Below are 12,186 nucleotides of genomic sequence, written 5' to 3'. Positions count from 1 at the left end.
ACTGCAACAATTCACACACACAGGTAGAGAGATATGTTGGTATTCTGGTAAGCGCTGCCCTACATACACAAGACATAATACACAGGATAAAATCCCTGCTCTGAAAAATAAACTCCCACGCTGAAAAGGTAAAAAAAAAAAAAAAAAAGAAAAGAAAAAAAAAGTATAACCCAGCTTTCTCCACTCACAGATGTTTTATAGTGTAGTGTTTGGAGAATCTTTGGTAAAAAGGTACAACCATCTCAGGATGGGGCCACTGGTGTATATTCAGCATAATGGTCTAAATGCTCGCTATTGCTCAGAAAGCCCCTAAACTTCATCCTGTTAGAAACACAGAGGTTACACCGAGGAAAGGATTAGTGTCCACTTGCATTCCTTTCTTGTACTCTTTCTCATACCATCTGCTAACAGCCATTGTGGGAGAAAAGATACCAACAAAACGGACCTGTATTCTGACTCAGCACGGTTGCAGACAGTCTGTCTGCTACGATACAGCAGCACAGTATAATTCGATACTTAGAAAATAAAAAATGGCCATTCACCTGGAGGATCACAATGCAACTTGCAGTTAACAGCCTCGGTCTTTGTGATACCCAAGGTCATTTCTATTATTATAGCACAGTGCACGGAAATACTACAAATACCAAGAGAGTCTTATCTATTTATCATAGGTGAAATTGGCACGCTCTGCAGCGACGACGGCTCCGCGCCGGATCACAGGCAGCCGAGTTCACTTGGGTTTACATTCAGCGGCTGGCTTTTCCCCTTTAGGAGATTTACAACGACATATGCTGTGGTCGTTTCTCGAGTGTCCACCTTCCACGCCGACAGCTGTGGAAGCACACAGCGGCAAATACAAAACATGCCAGAAAATAAAAAAAAACCAAAAAAACAAAAAACCAAAACAAACCAAAACAAACCAAAACAAACAAAAAAAACCAAAAAAAACCAAAACAAAACAAAAGAAAAGAAAACAAACAAGCAAACAAACAAAAAACCCCACAACACTCTGCTCTGCCCTCCTCCGACCACACAGCCCCGGCTCCACACACCTGCTGCTGTCGGCACGGCCCGCACGCTAAAACGCGCCCTGCCTTGCTACGGGAGAAACGGGGCACGGTAGCGGCACCGGCGGCTCCGGCGGCCCCGCTCGCCCGCAGGTGCGAAGCGGCAGCGTCGGCGGGGCGCCGCCTAGCGGCCCGCCCCGGGCGCTCCCCCGCCCCGCCCCGCCCCTCCCCTCCCATCCCCGCCCCCGGGGTCGCCCCCGGGCCGCCCGCCGCCGCCGCCGCCGCCGCCGCCGCTCTGAAGTTTGCAGGCGATTTCCTTTCCAGCCCGGCCTTATCTCGGCCCGCACGTTGCCGCGCGGTGACTAATAGCAGAATAACATTGTCTCGGGATAAAATAGCGCCGGGGCTGTTTACCCGCTCCATGGGGGTTCGCTATAAAAGGGCGCCGGGGACCGCCGCGCCAGCCAGACGCGCCGGGGCGCACCGAGCCGCTGCCTGTCCCCACGCCGTGCCCCGCAGAGAACGGGACACTGCACTCGGTCCCGACACTGGGAGAGACTTTATCCTTCTTTTTCTCTTTTATTAATTTCTTCCTTTTTTTCCTTCCCCCCCTCGCCTTTTTTTTTTTTTTTTTTCTTTTTTCCCCGTCCGCTCACCGCTGCCTGCTATGGATTATTCCCAGATGATCGTCTCGCTGCTCTTCGTGCTCTTCCCGGGGCTGCTGCCGGCAGGTAGGTGCCGGCTCACAGCCACTCGCCGCCGCCTGGGTCCGGCCCTGCGGGGGTGCTGCCGGGTGGCAGCCGGGCTCCGTGCCGGCTGGCGGGGAGCGCCGCCGGGAACCCCGGGGAGGGCGGCCCGGGGAGGCTGAGGGATGCGGCGGGAAGGGCTGCCGGCGGAGATGCGCGGGGTGCGTGTTTTGCAGCGGGCGCTGAGCTCTGCCGCTCCCTCCCCGCAGCCACCGGAGCCGAGGCGGACACCGTGCCGCCCCCCGCTGCCGCCGCCGCCGCGCACCGCCGCGCCCGGCGCTGCTCCTGCTCTTCGCTGCTCGACGAGGAGTGTGTCTACTTCTGCCACCTCGACATCATCTGGATCAACACCCCCGAGTGAGTGAGTGGACCGTGGTGGGGCTTCGGCAGTTGCTGAGCGCTGGGTTCAGCTTTGGTTGGAAGAAGGCAGGGGGGAAGGAAAAATTAAGAACCACGAACTCCCCTGCTGAAACGGGAAGGGGAGGAAGGAATAATTATTTGCACGGTCTCTGCTATTGCTTCTTCACCCCTGCTTTTCTGAGTTTAGCAAGGAGACTGCTTACCGGGAGAGAAAGCAAGCAGGATTTGACCACCTAGCTTGACGAGATAGCTCCTAAGAGCACTAACACACCTGCATTCCTAAAATCCGGGCAGGAGTATTTCCTTTGGGTGCTGCTCAGCAAGGGCTGTGGGATACTTTTAGCTATGAATCAGAAGGAGACAAAATGCCAAAAGTATGATTTTGCCAGCCTCAATTTGCCTGGCCGTTTTTCTTTCCAACAAGTTAGGACGCTGGAAGGCTTACTTTGACACGGAGTGGCTCCTTGCTGCTCTCTGCTGCAAATTAATGCATCCCACGTGTTAATAAAGTTATGTACTGTATCCCTTTCTGTGCTCTCCTCTTCAAAAAGTAGTGAGCCAGCGCCTCACCTAATGCAGCAAACACTGACTTTGGTGATTTGTTCTGCTGCTGGTTTTCTTTGGAGTGGAGAGGATCTGTTCCTCACTCTTATTGCTTCTCTCAGTGTTGGCAGTTACCAAAGTTCAAAGAGATGAGGTTTTATTACTTTCTATTGCACAGGGAGTCACAGCAGCCTTATGAAATCATAATTAAAGGATCATTAGCCTTGTCAATAGCCATGCTAATGAATATGTTGCAGGATCATCAGAAGCATTTGCATAGGAAGTATGATCAAAGATGCATTCCCAATCCCACAACCTTTGCTCATGCAATCAATCCCATTGATAAGATTGCCCAAAATACTCTGCTGTTTTGAAGCCATGGAATTATTTGAATGAGTTTCATGTTGTCTCTTTGATCATAGGAAGACTGTTCCATATGGTCTTGGAGGCCCTTCTCGATCCAGAAGATCCCTGAAGGACAAGGTGCCAGAGATGCTCACTGAACCTAGCAGCAGATGCCGATGTGCCAACCAGAAGGACAAGAAATGTCTGAACTTCTGCCAGACAGGAAAAGATCTCTGGTGTGTCTACTGTTGCTACTCTTTAAAAAGGCAATGCATGTAAAAGGGATGGATTGTGGTAGACTTACTCACTTTGGCACTTGTTGAGTGAATAATCTCCCCAAAACCTTGCCTCCTACCCGAGTGCTCAAGCTGCTATGATACATACTATGGTTTGGCCCAGAAAGGTCGCTTATTACATGCCTTGAGAAGTGGTTGATGAAATGCCTCACCTTGTGGACTGCAGGCTTGGGTGTTTTTTTAACAGCAGCATCTTTTCACTTTTAACAGGGCTCAGTCCACAATGGAGAAAACCTCTCATCACCACAACAAAGCTGGCAATTGCATCGGACCCAAATGTATGAGCCAACAGATTCTTGAGAGCAGGAAAATGAAGCGGTGAGTTTCTTCTCACCCTGTTGTAGTTCCCTGGAGAAGCAATAGAGAGCACAGTTCACCTGCCTTCCAGTCAGCATGGGCTTTGCTACTGATTTCAGTTTAAGGGTTTTGGAGGAATGGGCGAGGATATCTTGAGGGCTTTTGTTCATGCAGTGGCATCTTAGCTTGTGAAGACAGGGGTGCTGAGCTCTGCCTAGCATCCTCTATTTGCCTGGAAGAAGCAGTCTTAGTTATTGGCCTAAAGATACACTGAACTTCAGAAGAGTATAAAATTATTAAATACTGGCAGAAATTAATAGATCCTGTCATTTCAGTGCGATCATGCACTATGTTAACTAATAAAAAATATTACATCCCAACTATTCTAAAATGAAATTGAGTCAGAATGACTTTTGTTAGATACTTTACTCCATTTTACTGCAGAAAAAAAAAAAAGTTATTGGTCTATCCAGATTTTGATTATATTGTTTCTTCTGGCTGGTGTGACTGGCTTTTTAGAATGCAGGAGGCAGATTTCTACCTGCCCTGTCTCTTGCACTGACTGATAAACCTGTGTAAAATGAACACGGCATGTTAGTGGTGGAAATGACTGCAAAAAGGTTGAGGAAAGGGGAGATGAAGGCTAAATTAATATTTGATCTCAATTTAATATTTGAGATCAGGAGTAAATTGGGACTGCCCTTTGAGGTCTGTGCATAATAAGCTGAGTGGCAGCAGGCAGCAATATCACTCCACGGTGCAGCTGAGAGACACATGCGTTGCGCTTGGTGCAGCCGTGAACCCCGCAGAGAAGTCAGCTTTGAAGAAGAGTGTTAACACAGCTGTATCAACTCCAACGCTCAGCGTTTGGCCATACACCCATGTAAAAGTGTGGCATACAGAAGTTCGCCCGTACAAAAGAAGACTCTCTAGTGCTATTTTCAAAAGCAGAACAGGGTTTATGGGAGCAGGTAGCCTGATGATTTTTAGTGAGACTTAGGCTGTGGAAGTCTTAAATCACTTCTGAAAATGGGCCTTGCTTACTTGTTTACTTACTTGAAAAATGCACCCATTCATTGGAACCAGGATCAGGTTTACCTAAAAGAAACAAAACAGCTGTAAAGAGTAACACTGAAGACCTCTTGACTGGATAAATGCTATTTAAGAAAGTCTAGGGCATCTATCTTTGAATGAATATTTTAACTTATTTTAATATTTGCATTTAAATTCTGAATCCAGTATTTTGAGTGGCTTAAGATAGCGTAATCTGACAGAGGCACAGCAATCAGCAGTTACTGAGTATCCCACAGCAGAAATCTAGACTGAGGCTTACTTAATCAAAAACTGAATGTCTGCATTCTGGAGATGCATCTTCATTATTGTAACAACAAATGTATATTTCTTGTTTTTGCAGGCTGGAAGCCATTGGTAACAGTATCAAAGCTTCCTTCACTATTGCAAAGCTGAAGGCTGAACTCCAGAAAGGGTGGAACCTGAAACATAACAGGACGAACAAAAAGCAAAGCATCTGGGAAAGCCTGAAAGCATCCTAGTGGGAAGATCACCCAAATCACACACGCTCACAAAGCATCACCAAAACTCTCTCTGGACTTCTAACATTCCATGACAGTGAAGGGCTTCTCTGTCCAAGTGTTCGTGCAGCAGAGCGAAACACTAAGGAAGTTCCTTATTTGGAGGTATAAAAGCAACGGATGTAATCATTTTGGAATTCAGATAGATGGGTAGAGGGGGAGAAGGGGAATTCGCAGTACCATACACCAAAAGCCATCTTTCTGAAGGAAACATTTCAATATTGCTTCTGGAATGTTACCCATCACTTGGGCAGCTTTCATGGTCCACACCAAAAGCATCTTGCAAGGAAGACCTCACAGATGTGCTTAGAAAGGACAGAAAGCAAGATCTGAGTGGACAGACTTCAAAGCGAAAAACTGTCTTTTGATTGAAATGCAAAAATGAAACCCGCAGGGCTACTTTAATCAGGACTTTGTGCATATATACATGTCTACCTCGCCTACCGTTTGTTGCACTCCTGCTAGAGTATTTTTACACCTTGTTATTGCCTTTGCTAATCAGCTGCAACCCTTTGCCTTTTTTCAGAAGTCTAGTTTACTTATACAACCAGAGTTATCTGAATGTGGGTTAGATGATGTGGTTGTTTGCATCGTCAAAGTCCTTTGGTTTTGGATACCAAAGGACTCTTCAACATAAAATAAAAACTAGAGGACACTACTAGATTTCCCATAACAAGGGTATTTGGCTAACTGAAGCTCTAAAAATAGAGGTTGTTTTGTCTTACATGCCACCAAAAATGCACTGAAGTGGGAATGTACCAGAGGCTGTTGTGAGATTTATTCAGTGGCTTGTTTGGTGGAAATGCGCTGGGACAAAGGGTTGTTTTGAGTTATGTCAAAAGGCTAATATTGGGTAAATGTTTATAGCAGGAATTTGTTCACATTGTTGAATTTGCTGACAGGTTGAATCTTATGTGCTTATTTTTTATGTTTTGTATTTATATTCACACAAGTGCTTCATTATATTTACCATGTTGAATACACATTGAAGTAGGCCATATTGGTCTATGCATGTTCTATGTATTTCTGTATGAAATTGGGAAATGCTTTATGCCTATCAAGGTAAATATATTCATAAATAAATATTTTTAATTACTGTTTCAGCTTGTTTTTCATATGCCCTGCTTTTCCATAAGCTGGGGCTCCATGGTCACAGAAGTAGATTGACCCACGTACAAAGCTGACCTAGATGAAGTGAGTGCACATGATTGCCTTTCTGTCAGATTAGCCAGATCATAACACTGAAAGTTTGTGCCAGATGTGAGACAACAGATAATACTTGCTCCAGCTTCAAGCTTGCTCATCAAAACTTCATAGTGAATCAAATTGGCCAAGCGAATTTGTCCTGGAGCAGCAGCCTCACATGGCTGATGTATTTTTTCACCCAATGGTACAAACTCCAATGTTGGATTTACTGTACCATTAAAATATGGCAAATCGAGGCTTGGATATAGATGTACTAGAGAAGAAAATGGACACTAGTGACTGCTTTGTGAGCTATATTCGACTAGGCAATGTTATGTTACTTATTACCATGCCATCCTAAAAGTCTCAGCACAGCCCATGCAAGTTAAAGATGGAGACTTCAATGGTGCCTGGCCAAAGCCCAGGAAAGAGCTAGAGCAATAGTCAAACTTTGCATGTCTCCAAACATTGGCCTAAAATGGTTATAGCTGGAAAGACGCTTAAGGCAAATAGGTTGATTTAATAATCTTTGATCCCATAGGAAAAAATAGTGCAAGAGTTAGTCCATGGATAAAACTGTTTTGTGGTTTTTAATCTTTTACAAATACAAGGTGTGTGACACAAACACTGACAGCAGTCATCATTAAAAATTTCTGAGATGGTTCTGGATTTCTTGTTCAATATTCATTTGTTTGCAGCATTTTTCACACCCAAACACCCTGAGGCTGAATAAAGCCCATACTATCTTTTCCATCGGGCTGTTCTGCTACGTGATTCAGTGGAGTGCTGGCAGCCTGGGTTTGACAGGAGACCCTGGCCCAGGCTGTGAGAAGGAACCAAGTTGTGCCTGTGCTTCTCCAGGGCAGGATGCAGCCCCTGGAGCCACCCTTTGATCCCTGCATCACCCACACGAGCTGCTCGGGATGCAGACAAATCCGTGACCTCTGTCAGGGGTGAAGAGACCTCACTAATGCTCCCTGGTTTTCAGTTTCTTCCCGTCCCAGTAGTTGCCTTCGGCTTTGAAAATAAGCTAGTACTCAAGCTGCTGCCTCTCACCCAGCCAAAGCGGCAGGCAAGCGGGTGGTGTGGGGTGTCCCTGCCAGGGAAGGGGCTGCTCATCGGCCATCCCCATCCCAATTTTCTCTCCCAGGAGGGAGCAGGAGGAAAGGAGCAATTCTGGGAGTGGAGGGGCACCACTGCGAAGCCTATGCTGTTATTAACGCTGGCTATCGGGATTTTGTAGGGTGAAATGGTGCCATGGGTAGGTTTTAGTAGCCCAAATTCAGGGCCGGTTCTTCAGGGATACTTGAGAGATCATGCTAAAAATAAACCTGTTCCTTCTAGGGTTTTCTGTGCTGATGCCTGGCCTCCAAATCTGGCTTTCACCCTCCTTTCCTTTCCCCTCCCTAAACTGACCCCTCTGCCTGTTCACGCTGCAGCTTTGTGTAGCAAAGGGCACTCTCTTGGCCTTTTGGGGAAGGCACGGTCCCCAGAACCATGCAAGGTAAAGTCAGAGCAGCGCACAGTACCGAGCCTGAGTGGCAATGCAAAGACTACAAGGAGAGTGAGATGTCCTGATGCCAGGAGCTTGCAGGCTTTGGGCAGAGCTGCTGAAGACATTTCGTGCTGACCAGTTTTGCTCCAGGGGCCCATTTACACACGTCCGAGGCAGAAGGGGTTGCGCCCCTGCCCCTGTCCCCACGCTATCTACCTTCTGGCATAGGAGCATAAACTGCAGCTTATCCTGGTTTGCGTTAGCAACTTGGACCAAAATCCAGGAGTTAATAGTCTGTTTGTCTGACTGAATAAGCAAAAGGGGAGATGAAGCATTTTATCTTAAGGCTGGCTCACATACAAGTACCAGGGTCTGTCCCAGAGTTTTGCTCCTTCTCAAAGCAAGCTCTGTGGCAGAGATTAAAACACTCAGGCCAGAACCCCCAGTGAAAAAAGAGAGGCATGGTATGTGCTGGGGTTTATGGCACTGAACACAGGGCAGCATAAAACTACGTTCTTACTTAAGATAAATGACCTGAGTGAAAAAAATATTCTACCTGAAGCCAATGGAAACACTGTGCTGACTGCAGAGGCAAGGCTGCAGAGTCAGGACTCTTATTCTTCTGACTAGAACTAATCTCGCTTTTTCTCTTAAAAAGTAAACCTTTCATGGCCATAATCTATCTCCTGTTTAAGTGAGAGGTTTTTCTAATCCAGGATGAAATTTGAGAAGGATGAACACATATAGAAAAGAAGGCCACCGCTTTCCACCATGGCCATACTCTCAACAGTCACAAAATATATTTCATGTATGGATGAAATTCCAGGTCAGATGAAGAGCAAGGAAAGGCCCTGTTCCTGAGCTGTTACCAAATTGTATATCCCTCCTCTGATTTTTCCTGGGTTTGGCATGGTCATTTCTCAAACTGCAAAAAGTTTCGCAGGAAGAGACAACTATGTCTCTCCAAAATTAAGCTTGCTGTACTTGTTTTTATTCGGTGTTGTGTATAATTCTTTCTTGCTCAGCCAGTTTATTTTTATTTTCTGTGGATAAAGGCTGTTTTGACTATATATCAAAACAAGGTATACAATAAAACAAAGCTTCAACATGTGAGTCAGGCTTCGAGTCAGGAAAATACTACAATGCTACTGAAATTCTTTCCATCTTATCTACGTAATTCTGACCTGATTTTTCCAGAAATGGCAACTCTAATCTGTACCACGTTATCATGAACTGCCCCAAAATAATTCACGCAGGATGTCCTAACGTTGCCTATAGAAGTTACCAAATACCAGCCTCTTTGTTCATGTTTCCTCACATTAGGATAAATTCAGCCGCCACAACACACTTCTATATTTACAGACACAGAATGAGCTGGATAAACCACTGTTTGAGTTCTATCTGGTGTTTACGTTCTTCACACTCAACTGTTTGCCTCTGTGTGTATAAAACCACATCAATTTTGACGTTGTCTGCATCATGGGGCTATTCTTAGGCTCCTTGGGTAGAAATCCAGTTTCCACGCTCAGCCGATATCTTTATTTAACTTACTGTTCTTCCTTTGTGACCTAGGAAACAAAAGGATGGAGTTTTTGATTAATTAGAGGAGAATGCTTGGAAGCTGTGATGGTGAGTGTAAGTATGCAAAGAGACAGACTGCTACAGATAAAGTACAAAGATAGTGGCAGGATCATTTTTCCTGAAGTAAACATTGTGTGAACAACATTTCGGAAACTTAGCCAGAATGGGTGTTCATGTCTTTCTTTATTTTGTATCTCTGATCAAATCTGAGCGAGGTGCAAAATGATAGGGGAGCCTATTTTGTTATTTCTCAATATGGTTAAACAATCGCCTGGTATGTCTTAGCGGTGTGCCTGGGACAAGTTCCTCTGCCCTGGTCAGGTCAAGGAGACCTGAATTCTGCCTGAAGTCCACTGGGTCAGTCAGTCAGCCAGCCAACAATTCCCTCAGCTTCAGAGGCATCATTTATGCCAGCGAAAATGAGAGCAGAATTTGATCCAGAAAAGCTTTGATCTTTCTGATATTGCTGTGATGGGGACAAATGGACACCAATTTGCTGATACTTGCTCAGGGCTCCAGAGGCTCTTGCTGCTCTTGTTCTGGGTTTGGCATTTTTCTTTTTTCCTCCCTGCAAGTGTTTTCTAGTAACAAATTAGATAAATATCACTTTGTAAGCAATGGGGTGGTTTGCCTCTGGCTCAAGAAAGCTACATCCAGAAATGGATGAGCCCTGTGGAATTTGCAGTTTAATTGACCTCTCCAACTATTTTGGGGTCTGCGGAAATGATTCGAGTTCACCAACTGTAATTCAAGTCCACACTGTTGTTGTGTTTTTCCCTCAAGGAAATAAAAAAACCCCAACAAACAAACTCTTAAACCTAACTTTTATCTAGCTAAAGGAAAAATGTATGTTATGTGCCAATCACTAGAAACAAATCCAACCCCTAGCTTGGCAAGAAGAAAACAGTACTGTATTTTGGTCATATATATTTGATTTACGTTTACCTCTGCTTTCTCCGTCACTTTTCACAGACACAACTCAGTCAAGCACTTGGTGAAGTGTGCCTAAGGACCTCTTTTGCAAAGATAACCACATGCATTGAGTGTTTTGATGGACCAGAGCTTCTCCTCTTGTCATCTTTTTCATCTTCATTTCAGTCCTATTGTTGCATGAGATCTGTTTTTCTTTTGCTTCTTATTTTCATCTTCTCTTATTTCTAACAGGAGTATAAAGCAGTGATACTCACAAACTAGATAGTAAATTGAAGTGAGCAGAAAAACTGGGCAAATGGTGCTTGTCCTATTTTTATCAGAAATGTGCAGGACTTTAAATTGTATATTTGCCTGTGGAGGGATTTCCAAGTAGCAGAGACCTCTTATGAGTGTTTTAACCAACAGCAAGGCTCAGCCCTGCAAAGAGTTTAAGTCTATGGCCATCAGCTGCTCATGAAAAAGTTGTCATTTAAATGTACACAGACTGCCGGGAAGCTTCCAAAGATGCAAGGTGCTGGAGACTTTGCAGGATCAAACTCCGTCCTCGAGGAAGCAAGGACTTGTCCTGTGCTTTCTCATACTGTGAACTCGCTCACCCACTTCGGTGAGCATCCCTTGAGTAGCATAAGCATGCACAAAACAAGAACCGTGATACTATCTGCAGGAGAGGTGCCTTGAGGCTGTCCTCTGGGTTCTTCCCTCGTGAATATACGTCTCACCAGACCTCAGGGGAGACATCTCTTTTGTCACACATGGGCTGCGCAGCACATCCATCAGCCTGCTGACTTAATAACACAGCAAGGCAAGCAGGGATCAAAGAACACATGCTGCTGAAAAGAGTGATCATCGCTGGGCTGTGCAGAGCTGACCCTGTGCGATGCTGCTGCCGGCATGCTCCTCAGTGGACAGGAGGGAGAGCGGCCACAAGTCACAGCAGCAGCCCTGCTCCATCGCCTGGAAATGTAAACCACTTTTCCCACATGGCTGCAGGTTTGCCCTGGGTAATGCCCTGCAGGTTCCCCTTTGATACGTATGGTCTCAAAATGACCCCACAGATTTTATCAGTATCTTATAGCAGATTTTTCTGAGAAAGCATCTCAGTCAGGAGAGCTGTCCACTCATCCCAGTTTCCCTCTTGATGGACTAAACTGGTGTCACCCAGGTGAGTTTGAAGGAACACCACTGATTTTGCTAGCCCAGAGGTTTTTCAGGGTATCAGTCATGCAGATATAGCATATGACTGTGAAATACACAGATACCTCTACCAAAGCTCCTTTGTCCATGTTTCTTCTATGTATTCATTAGAATAATATTTTCCTAATTTTTCAAGAAATTTTACTCCCTTATCTTTCTAAAATCTTGTGACTTTTGCTGAGGTCTTGGCCTGCTGTTTTTCCTCCTGGGTCTCTGCTAACCATTACATCATTCAGCTGGACACTTTGCAGTGTTGTGCTTTCCAGCAGCTTCTAAACAATGTGCATTAAGGCTGTTAATTTAATTTTACTTCACCCCAAGTCTGCTTGATCATAAACACAAGGACGTCTTTCACCTGGCTGAAAAGCAAAGTGCCTGTGGGTGCCATCATTTGCCCTGAATTGGCAATGGATTATGGATTGCTGGTTCTGGTGTTGACACTTTAGGCAAGTCAGAAACTTGGCTACATATTACTATATGGTAAAAATTTATTCTTTGAACTAACCACTTTCTGCTGAGTAATTCTTTTTCTCTGCAATCATTTCTATAAATGTCTATACATACGCAGGGGTCAACTTTCTAAGCAAGCTACAGCCTTTTCTTCCCCACCCC

At 45.2% G+C, this 12,186-nt stretch overlaps 1 protein-coding gene across 2 annotated transcripts; it reads left to right on the top strand.

The window, feature by feature from the left end:
• The first annotated feature begins 1,487 nt into the window (after nucleotides 1-1,487).
• Nucleotides 1,488-6,214, top strand: EDN1 (endothelin 1). 2 transcript variants are annotated; one of them, XM_065629331.1, is made up of 5 exons: nucleotides 1,488-1,738; nucleotides 1,963-2,110; nucleotides 3,079-3,237; nucleotides 3,508-3,615; nucleotides 5,009-6,214. In XM_065629331.1, the coding sequence occupies exons 1-5, from the start codon at nucleotides 1,675-1,677 to the stop codon at nucleotides 5,145-5,147; spliced, it is 618 nt and encodes a 205-aa protein (XP_065485403.1). In that variant the 5' UTR covers nucleotides 1,488-1,674; the 3' UTR covers nucleotides 5,148-6,214. The 2 variants fall into 2 exon arrangements, with proteins under 2 accessions (XP_065485403.1, XP_065485404.1); XM_065629332.1 differs by lacking the exon at nucleotides 3,508-3,615.
• Nucleotides 6,215-12,186: the final 5,972 nt, after the last annotated feature.

Source organism: Caloenas nicobarica, chromosome 2 (assembly GCF_036013445.1).
Source record: "Caloenas nicobarica isolate bCalNic1 chromosome 2, bCalNic1.hap1, whole genome shotgun sequence".
Taxonomy (NCBI): domain Eukaryota; kingdom Metazoa; phylum Chordata; class Aves; order Columbiformes; family Columbidae; genus Caloenas; species Caloenas nicobarica.
Note: the sequence above shows the minus strand (reverse complement) of the source record. Positions and strands in the feature narration are given on the sequence as shown.